Source organism: Protopterus annectens, chromosome 14.part0 (genome assembly GCF_019279795.1).
Source record: "Protopterus annectens isolate FY-2018-M chromosome 14.part0, PAN1.0, whole genome shotgun sequence".
Taxonomy (NCBI): Eukaryota; Metazoa; Chordata; order Ceratodontiformes; family Protopteridae; genus Protopterus; species Protopterus annectens.
The window spans coordinates 1,141,933,735-1,141,957,085 of NC_056748.1; the positions used below are offsets into that span (position 1 = coordinate 1,141,933,735).

The window sequence follows — 23,351 nt, forward strand, 5'->3', positions numbered from 1 at the left end:
TGGATAGCAAAGCTGCTGTTTCAGATTTTTCTTATTTCTGAATGCAAAATGTGGTTGTCCACCCACTATGTTGGTTGTATCCTCATCTACTAACAACATATGCCAATTTTGTCGTATGATGATTTTAAACCTTTTCACATCTCTTGTATATGGTAAAACCATCAGAATGTATGGTAATACACTATTCCTGATACTTACCCTATCTCTACCTGCTCTATTAGAGTAGGAGGGCTTCGCTTTACCTTTCCTTTCTTTGTGTACATTGTGGTACACCTTATCAATTTCATGTTCACTGTACCCCGTATTAATGAAACCTGTTCTTAGCTTAGTTAACTCATTTCTATACACTACCTCTTGACAACATAGGCGAGATGTTCCCATTGCCTGACCTTTGATTATGTTAGGAAAAATCTTAGGGTTATGCATACTGTTTCTGTGTAGAAAAGATGGTCTGTAGGATTGTTTCCTATGTAATTTCATAGACCATTGGTCATTTTCTCTGTATATGGTAACATCCAGGAAGTCTAAACTCATCTCAGAGCAGTTCATCGTAAACTTTAAAAAGTCAGTAGTAGTATTTCGGTATGCATACAGGGATTTAATTTGTTCACCATCACCTTTCCATAAAATAAAAAGATCTATGAAATGCCTATAAAAGGCTATTTGGGGATTACCTAACAGATATTCATATTCCCATTTAACAATAACCAAGTTTGCATATGTGTTGGCACGACTTGTGCCCATGGCAGCCCCTGACAACTGCTTATAGCATATGCTGTTGGACATAAATATGTTGTGCTCTAGTACCAATTCTTGTAACATACAGAGAAAGTCTGTCTTGGTATTAGAGAACTTTCCCTGCCTTGTCAACACTGATTTCACCATGCTTATCCCCTTGTCATTGGGTATACTTGTAAATAAAGACACTACATCTAGTGTGGCCAGCATCCTCATATCTGCTGTTCCCATTTGCTTCACTGCCCAATAAAGGTCCACTACAAACTGTTCTGTGTCTTTCAAGACATATGCATATTCATTGAGTGCCATCTTCAATTCCTTATCCAGGTGTATAGAGATAGGTTATGTTAGCCATCCTACCCCTGCTACTATAGGTCTAAATTTCGGGTTATATGGGTCTTTGTGTATCTTGGGGAGGCCATGGATTTGAGGTATGAGTGGATTTTCAACAGTAAAATAATTAAAAAGATCTTTACTTAATAGTTCCATACACATGTATTCATATAAGGTACTAGCAATCTGTTCACTCATTTCAAACACAATTGTTGTTGGTACTTCAACATACACATTTGGATCCAATAACATTTCTTGCATAGCTGTATTATAAAAGTCAGCATTCAATATCACCACTGGTCCCCCTTTGTCAGTGGGTCTTATAACTATGCTATCATTAGTCTGCAAGTCACACGATGCTTTGTGCTCACTCTTTGTCAAATTATACTTTCCTTATTCTAAAAAACTATGGTTTCCTGTGCTATAAATGGCATTTTCACAAGCTTTTAAGACGGTTTCTATATTATGCGGCAGTATTGGTACATACAGACTGTTTTTCTTAAACTGAACATCCCTTGCCTCGTTGCCATTTCCAAATTGTTGTTTCAATGTCACATTTCTAGTAAACATACGTAGGCATAACAGAAATTCGCTAATGTCCATTTTAGTCGAAGGTATACAATTTAAACCTCTGTTTAATAAAGAAGTCTCTGCTGCAGACAGTGCATAATTGGAAATATTCCATATTAACTCTCCTGCCCATACCTCCACATTTTCTTCAAAGTGTGAGTTTGTAACTGACCTGGTGCCTCTTTCCGTTTCTGGCCCCTGTAAATGTCCTGTTCCACAAATTTTTCTCCTCCCTGCTCGAAACGGTAGGGATAGAACAGGAAAAACCTGTTTTTGTCCTCCTTCCATATTAATCTTCCTTCTTACCGCGGCTGTAGTTGTGGAGGCAGTAGTTGCCTTATCATTGGTTGCCGAGGACGATGGCACTTCCATCTGTGTAAAATAAATGGAATGTGCCTCATTTGGTGAAAGGACACACCCTCCTGGCTGTTGATTCATTGTTTCCTCTTCCTCCCTGCGTGCATTGGTCATCTCTTCAGACTGTACCTGATGCTCCGCCCTCGGTCTTTCATGCCACTCAAATGACTGAACTTGCCCTCTCCTCTGCTGGTAGGCTGTTGGTGGTACCTCTGACTGCCCATTGATTTCTCTCATAGATCTCAGATTGAGGTTGGTATTAGACTGCTCTGCAGACTGTGCAGGTTTCGGCCAAGTAAAGACATACTGGTTGGTGAAATCTGTTAGATCCCTACATTGTTTCTTTTTCTTTTGCTCAAGCAGTCTGGTTTCATAATGGAGTATCTTATCAATTAGTTCATGCATGAAAACTTCAGTAGCTGCTTCCCCATAAAGCGCAGACAGTTTGTGTTGTTGCTGACATATCTTTTCATTAAGCTGTTGTTCCACCAGCTTGAAAAAGTCCAGCAACAATTGTATATATGCTTTACTGGTCTTAAGATTAATTTGTTGTCACTAGGCTAACAAAGTGGGGTAGGTGTTTCCATATGTGGGCATATTAAGTACTCTGAGTCCCCTTGATATAACATTTAGGTTTAAGCAGGCTTCAAAATGTATTAAGTTGTTGAGTGTGTACTGCTTATACTTTTATATATATATTTTATATATATATTTTTATGCTTATACCCACACACATAAGTAGTTACTAAATGGGGAACATGAGTATATGTATTTATTCATTGACTTTTTATGTATTTTATTTATATTTATCTACATGTTCTTGTCTTTACATTTTGTGCATGTGGTTTTTAAACAGAGTTTTTCTGACTTCAGCAATTAACTAAGGGCAAAACGTAACCATAGTAATTAACTGATTGCTATGTGCTGAATTAACTTTGAGTGGTAGGATTGGTTGTTTTAGTAATTAATTAAAGTATTTAAGTGCTATTGTTGTTTGAATGAACTGTCTGATGAAGCAATGGTTACCATTGCGAAAGCTCCCACCATTTTGTATTAAAAAAGAAGATTTTTACTTTGTTGTGGTTCAGCTTCTTTATTCCAGCTACCTTAATACTGGGCAACTGTGTTTCAACAAATAAATTTACAAGTGAACCTAAACCCAAAATCATTGTGATTCAGGAATTTGACAAAAGATGCTGGAATATCATTCTCACATGAACACCAACAGTCATCCAGAAATCACCTCCACAAAACCATAAGGAATAATAATTACAATAACAATTAAAGGTTGCATCATAAATGTAGAAATCCTCAAATCGTGTACAAGTCAGCATATATGGGGGCAAAATTGCCCCCTCCACCATAATTGTGCCACATAATTGTAAATAACATTTACTGTCAAAATAAGACATTAATTTCCAAAACTAATGTCATTAGTTATAACAAAACTCTATTGAAATCCATAGGATAAAAGGCACTCTGTTGCAACCAATAATTAGTCTCAAGACCTTTGTCATTCACTATTGAAGTATAGAGACTCCCCACATCCAGTGTGCGTAAAACAGCTTTCCCCTCCCCCAACCCCCCACACTGCTTTGTACTTCCATATGATCAATGACAACCAAAAATTCAGTGGTATCCTTAATACTAACCCTTACAAAAGGTAAAAACCTTAAGATAAAACTGTGAAAAAGGTGAATGAGGTAAGAGAACCTTTTCCTGAAACAATTGGTCATTCAGGGGTGGGTTTACTTCTTTATGCACCTTGGGCAAGAGATAAGATCTCTGATGAGTAGGCAATTTGAGTATCATTGCTGCCTTACCTCACTAGTAATGCTTTTCTTAGTCACCATTCAGTCAGATATTCATCAATAACATTTTTGAATAAACAAGTAGGGTCAATTTATACAGGTAAATAAGTTGTAACATCATTAAGTTGCTTATGGGCTTCAAGTTTATAGTCTTAAAAGACCAAATTACCACACCGTCCCCTTTATCAGCCCAATAAGTAATTGCAACTCGATTTGTTCTTAACCCATTTAAAGCTATTCTTTCATCACTAGTCAGATTTGAGCCAAAATTATGAAAAAATTTCCCCTTGATTTCATTTAACACTGACTGTCCAAATGCTCTGATTTTATGGTAGTAGAGAGGTGGAAAAGAAGATTTTAAATGATAAAAATCAGTATCAGGTCCCCTTTAATGATGCAAATATTTCACATTTAACAAACAACAAAGTTTCTTGACATCCAATATCAAATCTGCTGAAGAAACATGTATAGTAGGAACAGAGGCTAAACGTTTATTTTATAAAGAAATACAAGAATAGCCAACATTCAAACCAGACAAATTAATAACAAAATTATCAGAAATTAAGTTTTCGTCATCATGTTCAGAAAACCTGTGGATATCTCTTTTTCTAGATCCAGTTTTGTGGTGTTTGTGACCACTCCATTTGTATCGCTATGATTTTCCTTCAAAAAAGTAATTTTTGAGGAGAGGTGTGCACATCAGTATCAAAATTAGACCAAACTGAAGAATCGGGAAAATGAAAGTAGGGTCAAACTGGGTTCTTACGCATTTACAATTGCTTCTGTTAGAAACTGAAACACCAGTGTTGGAAACAAACCAACGTGTCCCTCAGGATTTCAGCTTAATAAATGCCTGTTTAGAAGCATAAAGCCTATAATCTCTGTTATACTTCACTTTGCGTGTTTCAAGTTTCTTATCAAAAGTGTGCATCTTAGTGGCCAAATCTATATTTAACTGTGTTTTTCCTTGGTTTAAATGTATTTTTATGAAGTATTCCTGAATGTATTCTAGTTTATAAGAAAAACAACTTTGAGATATATGCACAGATGTTTCTATTGATGTATATGCATGATACTGTTTTTGGTTATCTTTAGATACTTAGATATAATGTATGAACGGAGTTACACAGTTTAACACACACAATACACTTATTAATGATCACTTATTGTGTTAATGTAGCTGATCCGATCGTGTTGCCCTTCAGTTACCAGATGTCATTGTAATTTATTCAGTAGGTTCATAGTTTCATAGCTGTCTGTTAGGCTAATGACCACAAGGGCCTTTTTAAGTCTAGCCATGCATCCCAAATCTCTGACAAGTTCTGATATCCTTGATAAGTGTAAGCAGGGGCCTGGGAGATGAACCATTTAAAGGTGGCCTGTGTTCATTAGAGGCATAGGTGCCAAACCAAGGATAAATTTCCTGTTCCCCATCCAGTTGTCTCAAGTTACACTTGAATTGGGTTAGGGTGGACCTCTGCTTCACATGGATGGGAAACCTGTTTCAGAGCAGCGGTAGTCTCTGGGATACATACTTATCTTTCCAGCAGATCCTGTTTATATCACAGGCAAGGTTTAAGTCCTTAAACTGGGTAATTCTAGTACTGTTTATTTTGCAGAGATCTAGGAGGTCCATCAGAGTGCGGTTTGACAATGCCTTGTATGCCAGGTATAGATATCCACTCAACAGTTTTTAGGAGTCAGAATAATGGGATAGGGCCTTGAGCAGTCTGCATAGGACATGGTTACTTACTTCCCTTTATTCTTTTAGTGAGGAACCTCTGTGGGCATTCCAGTTGTTGGATGTGTTTGGTTAGGTACATACCAAAGGGCACTGCACTCACTGATAAGTTTGATGAATGCTGACTACTGAGAACAATGACTTTCTTGGACCTAGATGCCATACCTTTGTTTATAAGTTGAGTGACATAGAACAAATTCCTCTCTACTGTAGACACATGATGGTCAAAAGCTAGATTATTGTATGTGTCTCCCCCCAAGTTCCTGACTACTGAGTTAACTGTTAGGGGTGTATTGTCAAAATGATAGTTACCAGGGGTGGCTGACTTCCCAAAGGATACTATTATGCATTTCATGGCACTTAGTTTTAGTCCATGGCTCTGACAACAGTTGTTTGTCTGTCAGCCCTTCCTGGAGAACATTAGTGGTGGTGGCGGATTCATTGACAGCTCCTAATTTGCAATCATCTGCAAATTTAGTCAGACAGAGTCCACTGACATTAGCTTTGATGTCTGAGAATTAAATGCCAAAAGGGAGTGGTCTCAGGACTAATCCCAGAGGGACTCCACTTGCCACTGGCCTCTGTAGAGGTGAATTCACCAGTTCTAACTTCCTGTGTCTTGTCTGTGAGCCAGCAGGCTATCCACTGGGTGACATAAGAGTTTGCACCTAATGTCTTGAGTTTGCCGACGATGCCTGAGCAGGGTATTTTGTCAAATAACCTTTGCCAGGTCAAGATAGGCAGTGTGAACCATTTTCCCTCATATATTGCTTTGGTGACCTTCGCAAACAAGTCCACCAGGTTGAGTAAGCATGACCTGCCTTTGACTAAACCAAATTGGATTGGGTCCAGTGTCTGGAGGTTTCCTGTGTCACAACTGATCATTTCCATGATAATTATTTCCATGGCTTTGCATACAAGACTTTTGAGACTTATGGGTCTGTAGATGGCCCACCTTTGGGCAGAGGGATGACTGTTGCTGTTCCCCATTCATGAGTCAAGAAGCCTGTTTGGATGTTAGAGTTAAATGGCAATTCCAGAGGGCATGAAAGGTCATGTTTCATGCTATTTAGAAGGCATCCCGGGATATTGTCTGGGCCCATTAATGTAGTGTTCTTTCCTTAGAGAGATCATTAAGGACCTGTACCCTAGTGATCTCAGTGGTAGTTAGATTTGATGTTATTTCCTGAGGGAAATGTTAAGGGGGGAGAGAGGGGTAAAGTTGGAGCTGAATTTGTTAGCCAGTAGGTTTGTTATATCTTCTGGATTATTATAGGTGGCTCCATTAACAATGAGCTCTGCACACAGTTGTCTTTTGCCTTAAAGAATGCCTTGTGGTTATCCTTGGCCTGAGAGGCCAAATTTACTTCAAATTTGTCTTTGGTGAACTTTGACATCTGCATTGTTTGATTTTCATCCTTCTTTTATGTGGCCTATTGATGCTGTTCTTCCACCAGGGTGGCTTGTTCTTTGAGGTAAATCTGTACTTCTTTATGGTGAGGACAGCTGCCTCTATTAACATGCTTGTATAGGGTATCTGTGAACAGTTCTGTGCAGGCAGCAATGTTCTCAAGATATATGGGGACTTGAAGTTTTGCCAGGTTATCACTTAATAGTAGGAAGTTGGCCTTAAAGTAGTTTGTGAATATTCCAGGGCTATCTGGAGTTCCAGGTTTTATTTTTACTTCAAAGGAGATCGTTTTGTGATCTGACCTTACCAGAGAAGGCATTACACTAGGGGGTGTACAGCTCTCTCCTATATCAGTGAGGAACATATCCAGTATGGTTGCACCACTGGTTGGTGTATTGACAATCTGGTCTAGGTAGTTTGGATTTGCAAAATCCAGGCATCTCTGTGCCTGTATATTTGGTGTCATATATGCTTCCCGTTTAATAGTGAGGTAATTAAAGTCACCCATGAATATGGTACTGGGGTTAGATGGTGAGTGTTTCCAATAAGTTTAAATAGGTGGTATGGGTTTCCTGGGTCATAGAGAGGGACCTATATTTTGCAACAAAGTGGTATTGAATTTTACATATGGTGAGTTGAACATGGAGGATGGGGGTCTATGTCAAATGTTCGAATGTTGGAAATGTCAAAAGTCATATGGTCGAGACCATATGATCGACATTTCAATTGTTCAAAGATTGACTTTTAATGGTGCCGTACAGTGCAGAATGGGAGAATTTCCCTTTTCTGCACTGAAGTGCATTCTCGGAGTTGGTATATTTAAGTAGGGTGGGTGTGGGGGGTTCAGGGGGGCTTGCCCCCCTGTTCGCACTTTTTTTTTTTATTGTATATTCGAACTTCCAAATGTCGACCATATGGTCTCAACCATATGGTATTCAACATTTTAGAAGTTCAAATATTTAACATAGAAATGAGGATGGCATAGTGGAGCAGTAGATAGTGCTGTTGCCTCACAGCAAGTTTGATTCTCAGCTGGGGTGCCTTCTCTATGGAGTCTGCATGTCCTCCCTGTCTTCACTTGGGTTTCTTCCCACATTCCAAAGACATGCAGTAGGTGGATTGGATACTCTAAATTGGCCATAGGAGCGAGTGTGTGGTGTGGAAGTAATACTGTAGCAGGGCTAGCCAACTGGCAGTGTAAACCTTAGCTCTAGATGATTGTCACTGTTCAAGTGACACCCCAACCCCATGTGCAAAAATGGGAAAAAATGGCTGTGGATGGATGGATTTGAACATGGAAAAGCTCAAGTGTATTGTCCTGTTTGACTAGCCGTGAGGTGTATTTATTTTTGATGTAAACCGAGACACCTCCATCTTTAGTCCTTGTCTGTTTAATAACTGGTCTAAATGTGTGGAAGGCATTATAACCTTGAAGTACCTGGTTATAGTGTCCATGGTTTTAAAACCTGTCTCAGTGACCACACAGACATTGGCATTCTCTAGGGTGAAGACAGCTTCTAGGGAGTGGAGTTTTTTGTTTACACTCCTAGCACTGAGCAGTAACACCTTTAGATTTTCTTGTTTTTGATTTATGTCGGAAGTACTTGCAGTTTGGCATTGCCTAAAAAAGGGACTATGGGGTGAGGACAATGTTCTAGTTAATATTTGAAAGCCTAGGGGGGAGGGGAGCAGACATTCCTTGGCTATTCCATGCTGACAAATATTGCACCCCTTAGAATGACACCAGAAATTAAGCCAATTATTAAAGTCTGTCATCTTTTGTTAGTATTGTGGCATCATGCTTGGAGAAGGTAAAATGCTGCTGAGTGCCAGGCTCATACCCGCCTGAGACACATATTCTGAGAGCTACATGATGTCTCCCTTCATATAGTCTAGGGAGGTACTTCTCAGATCAATTACATCTACATGGACTATGACTGAGTCATACTGGTACTTCTGGTCCAGTGACCTGAGTGCGTGCATAATATGGCTGATCCTGGCCTCTGATAAGCAACTGAAAGTGACTTTCTCTTTACTCAGCCTGGTGAGAGGGACATCAGTGTATCTCTACATACAGAAGGGGGCATTATATGCCACCCTGAGTCAGGTAAGGTAGGAGTATAGAGGGGTGATAACTTCATTAGACCTAAAAGATATATCCCTGGTAATCAGTCTGGCTGGATTTCCTATTGACAGTGGGCACATGACAGTCAAAGGATAGTATATAGTCAACAAAAGTGTCCAGGTCTCTAATAATGGCATCAGTTTTCAAAGAGGTTTCATCTGTCTGGGTACCTATGTTTGCCAAAGAACATGGTACTGCATTTCCTTGCATTTAGTTTAAGACCATGTTCCAGGTATCACTTAGTACCCGTTAGGCACTCCTAGAGAATCTGGCAGTCAGGTAGGTAGTTTATGACATCTCAAAGTTTACAGTTGTCTTTAGACTTGATTAGACACAAGCCCTTCGTGATGGCCTGGCCTTAACATCAAAGAAGTAAATACGACAAATAAGAGATGTGAAGTGACCTCATGACTAATTCCAGAGATATGCCAATGGTAATTTCTCTTTTTAATGAAATCTTGCCTCCAATAGCAGTTTGGGTTCTGTCGGTAAGCTAGTTTCCTAAACAGTGGGTAACATAGTGGGTTACATTTGGTTTGATTTTCTTTTGATAATGGCAGAATCAAAGAACTTGGCCATGTCCAGGTGTACAGTGTATTGATATGAGGAAGCCGAGTTTATCTCAGTCAAAAGCACTCGACAAAATACATGAACTAATGGCTATTTGGATGTTCTTTCAATAAAGTTCAGGTGAAGAAAAAAAAGACCAACTGGAATTTCTTCCTAGTAAAAGAACTGATTAAAGTTGTTTATTCTGAGGGAGGGAAAACAGCTCTTTTGGTTGGACAGTGTGGAGTGACTTCTGAAAATAGATTTTCATTTGCAGCTTTAGTAGTTGCTTAGAGCAATATAGCCATGGCTGTTTGTATATTCCAGTTATATTATTTTGTTTTGTTATAAGTGTTAGCGAAATGCTGCTATGTTTACTCAGTCTCAATTCATCTCTGTTAGACGTTACAAATATAGATATGTATTTTGTGCTGTATTGTCTTATGCCTTGGGTAGTACCTGAAAAGAGTCCTGTACGAGCCCAGTTAATAAATTTTAAATAAATAAATGGCTAAGTAATGCATTTTGTATTTTGCTTCAGGAGAAGGCTCATCTGTAAAGCATTATTCATAGTTCTCCAATAGTAATAAAGAATGCTCAGAGTGAATTTGCTACTAAAATGCATACAGTAAAGTGCAAGGGGGATATGCATAATACAAAAATTACTGCAAGCCGAGTAGTGTTGTGGGGCTCATGCCTTATAATCCCTGTGCATGCAGTAAAATCTGTAGCTTTCTCTACCTTGGGTGACTAACTGCACTTATAAAAAAAAACACATATCTGTGTTGTTTTGCAGTTTTTTTTAATGTAAAACATTTCTGCCCATTTTGGCTAATTGATTGCTATGAAGGATTATAACTTTTAATCGTGTGTAGTTTTGGTCTGAATTTTTATGGTGGTTATTTAAGAGACTCTTCAGTCAAACTGCTGTGTGTTATTACACTGCTAACTTTATAAATAGGATAAATCACAGCACATCAGCTCAGATGTTCTTCATCTCACATTGCTGCAGTCCTTACATATGGGTAGTCCGCTGTCCTCGGTCGGCCCGAATACCAAAGTATTAGGCTGACGTTGGTCAAGGCGCTTAGAACTGACATCAGGACGTCAGGGTACAAAAGCGCATGACCGACGTCATATCCTCAGTCTTTTTTGCCGCATGGTCCGATGCAGAAGCAGCGTTGCAAGTGCCGTTCGGCGTTCTGAAATTTTTCGAGTTCGGAGTTTCAGACCGAATCCAAGTTGGCTAAGTACCCCGTTGGGGAATATTTTGTTTTTTTCTTGCCTCAGTTTATTACCGGATGTCAGAAAAAGTGAATAATTGTATTTCTTGTGGGAAACAGATACCGCATAGGGATTATCATTCTTTGTGTATTCCTTGTTTGGGGCCTGAGCACGACGTAGTCGGGTGTCGCTTTTGTGCTAGGTTTAATAAGCGCACTATTAAGCGAAGGTTGGATTGTGCTAGGCTGGTCTTCGGCAAGCGGTGCAATTATAATATGCCGTCGGATACTCCGACGCCCGCTTCCACGAAGAAGCGCAAAGACAAAGCGGTTAAACCCAGGCAAGATGAGTCGTCCGTTCCGGACGCCGGTTCTTTAGAGGCTTCAGTGGAACCGGTGGTTCCGACGGAGGCTTCTCTAGAGTCTCAGGGGGAGACTTTGATTTTGCAGGATGTGGCCTCTCATGAGGCAGGTCAGGCTGAGGGGGCTTCTCAGGTCTCTGTACTCCCTTCCCTTCCCAGGGTGGTTAGGCCCTCTCCTTCTGTTTCCAAGGCTTCTTCCAGAGGCAGGCCAGGTTTGTCTTCTGTTGGTGTCAGTACTAGTTCTGCAGGGTCTGTGCCTAAGAAGCACATGCTTAAGATGGCAGAAGATTTGATTACTCTGATTAGAGGTTCTATGCCCCCTCCTGATAAGAGGCCTAGGGTGGAGCCAGAGTTGGAAAGTTTTGAACAAGCTTCAGATGATTCAGAGTCTTCGGCTGAAGACATGCAGGAATTCACTCCTTACTCTGATTCTGATGCAGAAGATTCCACTCCTTCTGCTTCACCTCCAGAGGATTTTTCTTTTTCAGAGACACTTCATTCTATGAGGGAACATTTTAAGTGGGAAGGTCAGGACTTCTCTGATTCACGGAAAAGGCTAAGGGAATTTTTGTTTTTACCCCAGCATAGGCCCTTAGCTATACCCCCTGTTCTGGATGTTGTGCAAGATGTGTTTTCAGAGGCATCCCTTAATCCTGATTCTCTGCCTCCTGCACCAGTTAAACCGGATAGGTATTACAGGGTGCCTGAGGCTCATAAATATCTCTATAAGAGTCCCAGGGCGGATCCAGAAACTATTAGCCAGGGACCTAAGGGTGTCAGGGCCTCTGTTGTAAAGAATCCAGTTCCTCTAGATAAAGAGGCTAGAGCTTTGGATAGATGGGGAAAAAAGGTCTATACCTCTTCTACCTTAGCAATGAGAGCTTTGAATTGCCAATTTCATATGTTGAAATATCAGAATTTCCTTCTTTCTCAGTTGAAATCTAAGGTGGATGCTCTGGCAGAAGGAATTGAGTGTAAAGAGTTGCAAGATTTGGTACATGTCTCTGAACAGGTGGGTAAGCATTCTTTGCAGTGTGGTTTTGATGCTTTGCAGGCCTCTTCTAGGGTGGCTGCCACTGGTTCAGTTCTTCGCAGGCACGCCTGGCTTAAGGATCAGAATTTATCTGACCATGTTAAGACAAGGATTTTGGATGCTCCTTTACAGTCTGAAGTGTTGTTTGGTCCTCCTGTGGAGTCAGTCTTGAAAAAAATGGAAGACAAGGCTAAGTCTATGCAGACTGTTAAAGATTTTTTGCAGGTTCAGCCTCCGAAGTTTAGTAGGAATTGGCCTACTAAGGGGTGGACGTATCCTTCCTCTGATTCTCAGTCTAGGGGTAGATCTAGACGTGGTAGGGGCAGAGCTCAGAGTACCTTCAGGCCTAGAACATGGAGTTCACCTGCACAATCTTCAAGTGAGGGCAGGGGCCAGTCCTTTCGTAAACAGGCCCAATGACCTACTTTTTCAGCTGCCAGATCCTTCTTGCCTGGCAGCACCTTTGAGAGGAAGGTTGGCTCTCTTCAAGGAAAATTGGCTTTTAATTACCCAGGACAAATGGGTATTGGATATCATACACCAAGGTTACAAGTTTTATTTCCATACCTTGCCTCCTTTCAAAGGCATGTCAGACGTTCCTCCTCAGCAAAGACTAGAGGCTTACAAACAGATTTCTCTACTACTTCAAATAGGAGCTATACAACCGGTCCCTCTGTCAGAAGTGGGCCTAGGATTTTATTCTCGCCTGTTTCTAGTACCAAAGAAAGGGAACACGCGGAGACCAATTTTGGATTTATCTATCCTCAACACATATCTGGACATTCCAAAGTTCAAAATGTTGACGTTACAACAGCTTTTACCTCTGCTAGGCAAAGATCACTGGATGGTGACTCTGGATCTCAAAGAGGCTTACCTGCATGTTCCTATCAGGCCCAGTTGCAGGAAATATCTGCGTTTTCGGGCTGGGACTTTTCATTATCAGTTCTCTGCATTGCCCTTTGGCTTATCTACTGCGCCCAGAGTGTTCACAAAGGTTCTGGCTCCAGTGATAGCCTTCTTCAGGCTAAAAGGAATACAGATTTATCCTTATTTGAACGATTGCCTGATTCTGGCTCAAGAAAAGGACGAACTTCTTCATCATCTACAGTATGTGATGGCAGTGTTAAGATGCCTAGGGTATTCTGTGAACGAAATAAAGTCCAGTCTAGTACCCTCTCAGGACATGTGCTTTCTGGGTGTGAGACTGAATACAGCATCCCAGATGGCCTTTTTGACCCCGGACAAACAAAAGAATCTTTCTCTGTATTTCCATCAATTGTCTCGTCAGTCCAGGCTGACTGCAAGGACAGTCCTTCAAGCCTTGGGGTTCATGGCATCTTGTATTCTGGTACTTCCCAATGCCAAACTGCATATGAGGAAGCTACAATGGTATCTCAAAATGTATGGACAACACTGCCAAGATCTGGACACTGTCATTCAGATAATACCTTGCATTCAAAAGGAATTTTGTGGTGGGCTCAGGAATGTCACCTAAACAAGGGACTCTCTGTGACCCGACCAGAGGCGAGTCAGATTCTAACGACAGATGCCTCAGACAAAGCTTGGGGAGCTCATCTAAATGGAAAATGGGTACAAGACACGTGGCCTGCCAGACTTCAACATTTACATATCAACTTGAAGGAGATGTTAGCAGTCCAATTTGCATTGATAGCTTTCAAGGATTTACTTCTTCCAGGGCAGGTGTTGATTCAAACAGACAACACAACTGTCATGTGGTACATCAACAAGCAAGGGGGGACACATTCTTACCCTCTATGCAGACAAGCAATGATTTTGTGGGAGACTGCTCTCAGTTTACAGCTAAATCTTCAGGCAAGGTTTCTGCCAGGAGCACAGAACTCCTTAGCAGATGTGTTGAGCAGACAAATAATGGATCCCCACGAGTGGAAATTGGATCCTCATGTATTTCAAAAATTGACAGTGTTATGAGGAACTCCAGACATAGATCTGTTCGCTTCTCCACTAAATTACCAGTTGCCAAAGTTTTGCACAAAAAGGTTTCATCCCACAGCTTGGAAAGTGGATGCTCTATCATTCAATTGGAGCAATCTTCACGTCTATGCCTTTCCACCTCTGCCTCTCCTCCCAAAGGTACTCCTAAAGGTCAGACAGGACAAGCCAACCATGATTTTAATAGCTCCGGATTGGCCTCGACAGCACTGGTACCCATTACTGAGAAGTTTGGTACGGGAGCCTCCATGGCCTTTGCCTTCGATTCCACACCTGCTGTCTCAGGAGAACAGTCACTTACTCAATGTCAAACTTCAGTCTCTGCATCTAACAGCCTGGAAGATTCTGTTCTAGACCCTGGAGGGTCTCAGCTACCACAACAAGTTTTGAATGTTATTTTGGAGGCCAGAAGGCCTAGTACAAGGAAAGTTTACGCTGATAAATGGAGGAGATTTTTAATTTGGTGTACAGCAAAGGACTTTGATGTTTCCATACCTAATTTAAGTGTTTCTCTTCAATAACTTACTGAGTTATTGGACAAAGGTTTGTCCTTCTCCTCTATAAAGGTTCATGCTGCAGCCATTTCTGCTCACTATGACTGTGACCCACCATTATTTTCTCATCCTTTGTTTAAGCAATTCCTTAGAGGGGCAAAGAATATAAGACCCCCACGTAGAGCTCCTACTCCTGCTTGGGATCTCAATTTTGTGTTGGAGAAACTCACTCTACAACCTTTTGAGCCTGCAGCTACTGCGAATTGAAATATTTATCATGGAAGACTGCTTTTTTGTTGGCCATTACCTCTGCGAGAAGGGTTTCTGAATTACAGGCCCTTATGGCAGTTGAGCCTTTCTTAATTTTCCATAAGGATAGAGTATCTTTGCGTACTAACCCTTCCTTTATGCCTAAAGTGGTTTCTAGTGTGGCTTTAAACCAAACTATTCATTTGCCTACTTTTTATGCAAACCCCCAAAATAAAGGGGAAAAGATTTTGCACACTTTGGATATACACAGGCAGTTGCGTTATTATTTGAGCAGAACTAAAGGGTTCAGGCAGTCTCAGCAGTTGTTTGTTTCTTTTGCTTTGGGTTCTCAGGGCAAACCTGTTTCAAAACAAACTATTTCTAAGTGGATTGGTTTTTGTATTGCATTCTGTTACTCCCATCATGGTAAGGAAATTCCAGCTGGGATCAGGCCTCATTCCACTAGGGCTACTGCCACTTCTACAGCCTTTTTAAGGGGGGTGGCTACTAAAGATATTTTGGAAGCAGCTACTTGGAGTTCAGTGCATACTTTTTCTAAGCATTACCACCTTCCACTTTACTGTAAATCTAGGGCTGGATTTGCCACTGCAATTTTACAGGGCATTTTGGCAGCCCCTAATGCTTTATAGTTTTGCCAACCTCCCTTACCTCTGCTTTGGGATTCTACCCATATGTAAGGACTGCAGCAATGTGAGATGAAGAACATAGTACAGTTTTGTACCTACCATAAATGTAGATGTTCGAAGATCCACATTGCTGCAGTCCAGTTAACCCTCCCTCCTTCCCCTCTGTAGTTTGAGGTGGTTGTGTGGTTTGGGTTGTATATATTGTAAATATGGTTAGTATAGGGGTGGTTGGATGTTCTTTTCTGTTTTTTGGCTATGGCCTTTCTTTTTGGGGCCTTCTGACATCTGGGGCAAGAAAAGACTGAGGATATGACGTCGGTCATGCGCTTTTGTACCCTGACGTCCTGATGTCAGTTCTAAGCGCCTTGACCGACGTCAGCCTAATACTTTGGTATTCGGGCCGACCGAGGACAGCGGACTACCCATATGTAAGGACTGCAGCAATGTGGATCTTCGAACATCTACATTTATGGTAGGTACAAAACTGTACTTTCTAGCAGGTGAAAGAGTCTGAATAAGGAGACTTGCAAATTACTAAAACACTGCTTCAGAAACATGCAAACTGCTTTCTATGTAACATAGCCTCAGAAATATTGATGAGTATATCATTGGGTGTCAACTTCAAGAACTAAAAGACACATATATGCAAACAGTAATGCCACCCCCCCATCATTTTTAAGTTGATTTAGCTGCTGTTATGCTCATTTTACTCTAAAATATTAACAAGGGTAATCATTTTGGTGGCAATTCCCAAAAAAAAAGGTAATGCATCCTCATCCATAATTTGTCTTAAGCTGGTTTAACTGATGGTATATATTTTTTAGTTGTGTTTCTGTTTTTATTCCAATTTTAAAATGGCAGTCTTTTTATTGTACACCGCATACATTTGTAATCGGACTTGTAAGCTCTGCCCATTTTCTGTTGCTATGGTGACTGTTTTGGCTTCATGTTTACTTCCTGTCTTTGCTATTTTTTCTTTGTGGAATTTGTGCTTTCGTTTTCTTCAGGAGATCATCTTTCTATCATTTAGATTATTTTTACTGTCTCTAATCAGTAAGTATACTTTAGTTTGAGATTTGTGTTAGTTTAATACTGTACCGTCTGCTGAATTTGTGCCGTGGTTCAGATTTCCATTTTGTTCTATTCCTTTTTATTATTTTTATGCAGATTTAGTAATGTGCTTAAATTGGGGGGGGGGGTTACTCTGTTCTGACCTGTAGCTGAAAGACACGGAGATATATTATTAGTGCACAAGATAATGCAGTGGAAATATGAAGAGTTCATTCATAACAGGAAGGGTAAAGGGGTAAGGAGTTGGTAAAGGGAGCAGATTTTAGGAACTAACTACTTACCCGATCCTAAAATCCTTTTTCACAGATAAGGTTGGAGAATGAGTGATGGAAAAGGAATAATCCACAGCGGGCTTTGAGAGTGTTAGGGGGGAGTATGAGTGTAAGGGGGTTGGAACGTAAGAATGGTGGGGGGAATGCAATCATTATGTTTGAGTTTGTCAGACAGAACAAGCACATGTATTGTGAACTGAATGAAGAAACACTTAACCTAATGGCTCTGTAAGCCTTGAGAAGTGCCAAGCAAATACAGAACTTTATTAACTATTACAGTAATTGCAGGCAAACGTGATATCAGATTCATCACGTCTGGCTGCATGAAGTTAAATTTGGAACACAAGGAAGATTGTTGTTTGCCCCAGTAGGAATTGAGTTGGGGTAAAAATAATTAGGTTGGATGGCTTGCAAGGGCTGTCACACTTTGAGGTTAATGGGACAAAGCTAGCCACAGCAAAAATGTCTTTTGACATTCTTAAGTACAGTAAATTCTCAGTTAACCGGCACTCATGGGGTTTCGTAGATGCTGGATAACTGTAGTTTCTGGTTGCTTGAGATGAGAATTACTATTAAAAACAGGCCTGACTAATACTGTGCCCTATACTACTTGTTTGGCTTGACTTGTTCTCAGGTTGCGGAGAGAAGGAATTTATTCCTATATTCCTTTTTAAAACTTGAAAACTCTGAAAACATAAGGTATGTTTCTGCGGGGGGGGGGGGGATAAAGTGCAACACATAAAAATTGTACTGTATTTCTTCGATATTTTTTAGCTGGTTGCCTGAGCTCTGGTTAACTGAGAGTTTACTGTATCATTTCAGCTAATTAACTTTAGCAGTTTTTCTGTAAACTTTTGAAAGGCTTTCAAATTTTCCTCAAAAAAAAAAAAAAAAAATCCCTTCAGAAAACATTGTAATGACACCCTGCTAGAGACTGCAGTCAGAACATTTTAACTACACATACACTCTTATTGCATTGTAATGCCTATCAGTAGATCTCCAAGTATACTGGGGCAAAGGATGTAAACTATATATATATATATATATATATATATATATATATATATATATATATACATATGTGTATGTATGTATGTATATCTGTGGATAGATAGAAAGAGATAGGTTTACTATTAAATACTCGATGTTCAGAAAGTTGTCTGCCAATCATTGCAGCCTTCCCTCAAAAGATAGCATGCCGAATGCCTGCATGCACAAAAATGACACTGAATGTTGAAACTTCCTGCAACTCTGGACCCAGGGACAAGAGTCCGGAACAGGGGCAAGTTCAGTCAGTAATGACAGTATTCTGACTGTCGACCTGCGGGATTCTCACAGTTTGACTCGACCTTCAGAGTGAGTGAGTGAGTGAGTGAGTGAGTGAGTGAGTGAGTGAGTGAGTGAGTGTGTGTGTGTGTGTGTGTGTGTGTGTGTGTGTGTGTGTGTGTGTGTGTGTGTGTGTGTGTGTGTGTGTATATATATATATATATATATATATATATATATATATATATATATATGTCTGTGATTTTCTCATGTCTGAGTAAACTGCCACAAGGCTTTAGTAAATCTGCATTAAAAAAAGAAAAAGAAATAAAGCAAAACAGGAGTAAGAACCGTGGCATAAATTAAACATACTGTACAATAAAAAATGCAAGAAAAACTCAAAATAAAGTATGCTAGCTGATTAGCAACAGTAAAAGAACTTCTGTTGTACATTGTTGGTATTGGTTATATAATTAGCTGGCTGTATTGTTAGGTGGTCACAGATGCTTACCCCCTGCATAAACTTTTTAAAATCTTTTTTCAATCGTTTTTGATTTGCTCTAAAAGAACACTCTTTGTATTCATTGAAGTGGCAATTGATGAGACAGTCGTGTGTGTGTGTGTGTGTGTGTGTGTGTGTGTGTGTGTGTGTGTGTGTGTGTGTGTGTGTGTGTGTGTGTGTGTGTGTGTGTGTGTGTAGTTTACATGCTTTTTCACAAAACTGAACAAGGTTTTACACTGACATATCTGTGTGAGAATGTATTTTGCACCCATGTATAGGATGCACTGTATTAAACACTAAACTGTTCTTAGTAAACATTTGAGAGAATTATATTTAGATACTCTGGTATATATCGCCTCTAATAGTGTCATCTCATCCTTAAAGACTGGCTGAAGTTTCTTGGACCTTTTTGCTGTTTTCAGTATTGAGATTTTGGTGGTGGCATCTTTCTAGTGGCAGGATATATCACTTCTGTAGAGAAATGTAGTCTTTTTTAAATATAATGCTATGCCAGCTCATTGCAAGCATGTTCTCTATATGTACTGCAAGCAAAGCTCAACTGAGTAAAGAATAAACTCTATAATTATTACTTTCCAGTTAAAAAGTAATTGGATCTAAATGCTGCTGATACAGCTTTCACCTTTATTTATTTATGATGGTATATTTTTAAATAAATTATAATTTTTGCTGTTTCTACTTGTAGGAATCAAATGGCAGCAACATTATCAGGACTCCATGCTTCTACAAAGACTTTGAGATGAACTACACAGATGTCTATAGCAGTCCATGTACCGCATCTTATTTAAAAGAAGATATGAACTCAAATATATCCATCCTAGTGGTTGGAGAGGGTGACGCAGAAAAGTGCAGACAAAACCTAAAAAATCTCTTCAACAAGTCAACTTGCAGGTTTTCAAATTGTGGCTTTAATGATGTCTTCCAGCCACATGTTTTCGGGAAGTTTGGGGTACGGGTTCATCTTACTGGTGTCTTACAACTTACAAAAAAACAGTCAAAGTTCTTTCTCAAATTGCAAGAAATTATGTTTTAGAATGTTGTTTTTATTGCATTTCATTTTTTTATGATTTGTTTTCCTTTTTACTGCTTCCTTAAGGAATGGCACACCTGTAAGTAAAGTCATGTCACTCTACCACAATATACTTTTTTTTAATTAAATTATCATGTATGACATAGGCCATGTTACATTTATATAAATGACAATAAACCATAGCAACACAGTCTCAATTGCAATCATTATACATTCCAAATTGTAGCTTGCTACAGATCACCCACCATGCCCCAGAATTCCCACTCCTCTTTTCTTGAGGTACTGGAAAATATTAGGTTTCAACCAAACACCCTAATTATGGGTGATTTCAACTACCCCACCATTAACTGGGAAAACTACTCATGTACCAACTCCTTCGCTCAACGCTTTCTGGAATTCATAAACTCCAATGTCCTGGATAAACTTATCCACACCCCCACCAGGGGCAACAGTATCCTAGATGTAGTCATTACCAACATGAGTGTTCCACACCTGAAGTCAATGCCTCATTGGTCTGATCCGACCATAAGCTAATTACCCCAGATATCCACATCCTGCCCCCACCTCTCATTAAGGAAACCATGGTAAAAAATTTCTCCAAAGCCAACTTCATGCTTCTTAAAACAGAAGTGGTAAACTTCATGACACCCATGCAGATGGACAATACAGTTGCGACTACTGAATCCTACACAATTGCACTTTATAAGCACTTACATGAGTGTGTGGATCGTGCTATCTCAAACAGAACCAAGAAGCTATCCTCTAAAAAAAAAGAAACCAATCTGGTGGTCCCCTGCCATAAACAAACTGTACAACAGAAGGAAGAAACTGATGCAAAAGAGAGTAAAATCCCACGAGTGGAGGAGTTCCCTGGTCAGCCTCAGTAAGAAGCTGCGATCCCTGATAAAATCCTCCAAAGCTAGTTACAAAAACAAAATCGCCACTGATTCTAAAGACAACCACAAAGCATTCTATAGCTATGTAAAGAATCTCAATGGCAACACTTAGATCTGCTCTGAGTTGCAGCACAATGGCACTAAATATACAGACCCAACTGATATTGCCAACATCCTGGCAGATAGGTTCAGTGCTAACTTTACCCCCCTCTCTCGCCTTAAAGAGCCCATCTCTATACCGGAAGAATGCAAAGTTTCTGTAATCATGGCTGCACAGGTAAAAAACACACTCTCCAAAGCCAAGAACACAGCATCCATGGGACCGGATATCCCAGGCTACGTTCTACATGAACTACAGAATGAACTGGCACCCCACCTAAGTACCATGTTCAAACATAGCCTCACCTCAGGATTTGTGCCTGCTGAATGGCACACAGCAACGATTATCCCACTCCACAAGGGGGGGGGAGCCACCACGGCCCCATTAGCTTGACGAGCCTGGTCTGCAAGGCCATGGAACATATCATCATGGAACTTATAAACAAAGACACTGGTAATCTCCAAACTCTGGACCCCACCCAGTTTGGGTTTGTAAAAGGCAGATCAGATCTCCTAAACCTGATAGACTTCTTTGAATCAGTCGCCAAAGCCATAGACAAGGGAAAGGTGGTTCACACAGCCTATCTAGATCTTGTCAAGGATTTCGACACCATCCCCCACAATGGAATTATAGATAAACTCACTAAACTAGGTATAAATCCCTATGTCACAAGATGGGTTGCCAACTGGCTCACTGACAGAACTCACACTGTGAAAATAGCAGACTCCAAATCCGACTTCAGACCATTGACAAGTGGAGTACCACAGGGTTTAGTCCTGTGTCCTATCCTGTTTGGTATCTACTTCTCTGAAGTACAGGCTAACACAGAAGGTCTTTGGCTAACCAAGTTCTCAGATGACTGCAAACTAGGAGCCATAATTGAAGCTCCTAATGATGTGGACATCCTACAAAAGGGCCTCACTGAGACAGATGCCTGGTGTCAAAACCATGGCCTCAAGCTCAATGCCAAAAAGTGCATTGTCATCCCCTTTGGTAAAAACTCTGTATCCATTAACTACAACATAGGCGGTAGTATACTTAACACCGAAGGTGTGATAAGAGACCTTGGGACACAGGTGGACAGTAGTCTCTCCTTTGATAATCACATTGCCACAGTAGTCAGGAAATCCTTCTATGTGGCACACCTCATCACAAAAGGTTTCTCATCCAGAAAAAAAGTGGTCATTGTTCCCCTCTACTCATCACTCATTTGACCCATTATAGAGTACAATGCAAATTTTGGTTTGTACCTCACAAGACATCTACAACAACTGGAAAGGCTGCAGAAATACCTCACAAAGAGATTTACCGGCCTCAAACAGATGCCCTACGCAGACTGTCTCAAAAAACTCCAGCTTTACTCCGTTGCATATCGCCTATTCAGAGGTGATCTCTGCCTAACATACAAAGCTATATCAAACCCAGAGCTGTTGGACATGCTCCACTTAAAGAAATCCCAATCCCTCCAAGCTACACACTCTAGGGACCTAAACCTTGTCACCACAATAAACAGAACATGCCGGAGGGATAGATTCCCATACTCTGGAATAAACTACCCATCTATATCAAACAAAGCTCCTCGTTAGCACTCTTCAAGAAAAATCTTGATGATTGGATGGGAAATAGGAAATTCACCCCGGGGATCACCTCTGTGGCTCTGCTCGACAGTGGCACAGGAAAATAATTTTCTTGGGTGGCAAAAGCCAGGGTACCTTTTTGGCTGGGTTTGTATAGGCCCCAGGGCCAATAGCCTAGTACCTACCTATGAACCTATGACACAACTATAGCTGCAAGCTTTATACATCACTTTTAACATATCCAGTCATTGTTAGTCAACCATTATGTAGCTCATTCAAATCCTGCCTTCTTTTAAACCTTGTTCCCCTTCTCTATGTATTGATAGTGCAGTTCCCATTTTTTCCTGTGTAATTTGCTCCGACCTTTTTCTGAAGATCCCAGTAGTTGTTTTAACTCTTCACTACTTCTAGTAAAGTTGTTTTTTTACACTTTGATTTCCATTTTCTAGTAATTGCTTTTTTGACAGCCATCATAATTAGACTCAGCAAAGCCTTATTATGCCTAGGCAATGCTGAGTTTGTACCATAGCTCAAAAACATAATTTCCCTAGTCACACCAACTTGTCCCTCAGCATCTCCAACAGAGCAGTCTGTGGGAATCTGTAAAGCCTACCAACTCATTCCACTCCCAGAAAATATGTTCCCAGTTGCATCTTTCTGCCCCAACACACCTCCAACATTTGCTGTATACCTAAGGAAAACTACAGTTTCCTTATTTGTCCACAGAGTCGTACATCCACTACCTGTTGGTATTTTGAAAAATGCTCAGATTATAATTTTTTTCTGAGAATGCAGGATAGAGGATCCTTTCTTGAATGTAGCCTTCTGAAAATTTACTTTTTGAAGATTGTGATACAGCTGAAGTAAACAGTACCTCAAATAATCACTTAACGTGCCAACTTTCTGTTAGAGGGAGAACCCAAACATCTCCAAGCTAATATAATATACCTCAAGACTGATGCAACCTGCATACAAGTAAAATTTCCATGTTACATCTGATTAGTG

At 40.3% G+C, this 23,351-nt stretch overlaps 1 protein-coding gene across 6 annotated transcripts in view; it reads left to right on the top strand.

Moving 5' to 3' along the window:
- Positions 1–23,351, top strand: part of ENTPD1 (ectonucleoside triphosphate diphosphohydrolase 1) — a 1,310,478-nt gene that overhangs the window by 1,242,624 nt on the left and 44,503 nt on the right. For all 6 annotated transcript variants that reach the window (XM_044056932.1, XM_044056929.1, XM_044056930.1 and 3 more), the window contains exon 7: positions 19,429–19,692. In XM_044056932.1, coding sequence (XP_043912867.1) covers positions 19,429–19,692 — 264 coding nt within the window. The remainder of the gene's footprint in view (positions 1–19,428; positions 19,693–23,351) is intronic.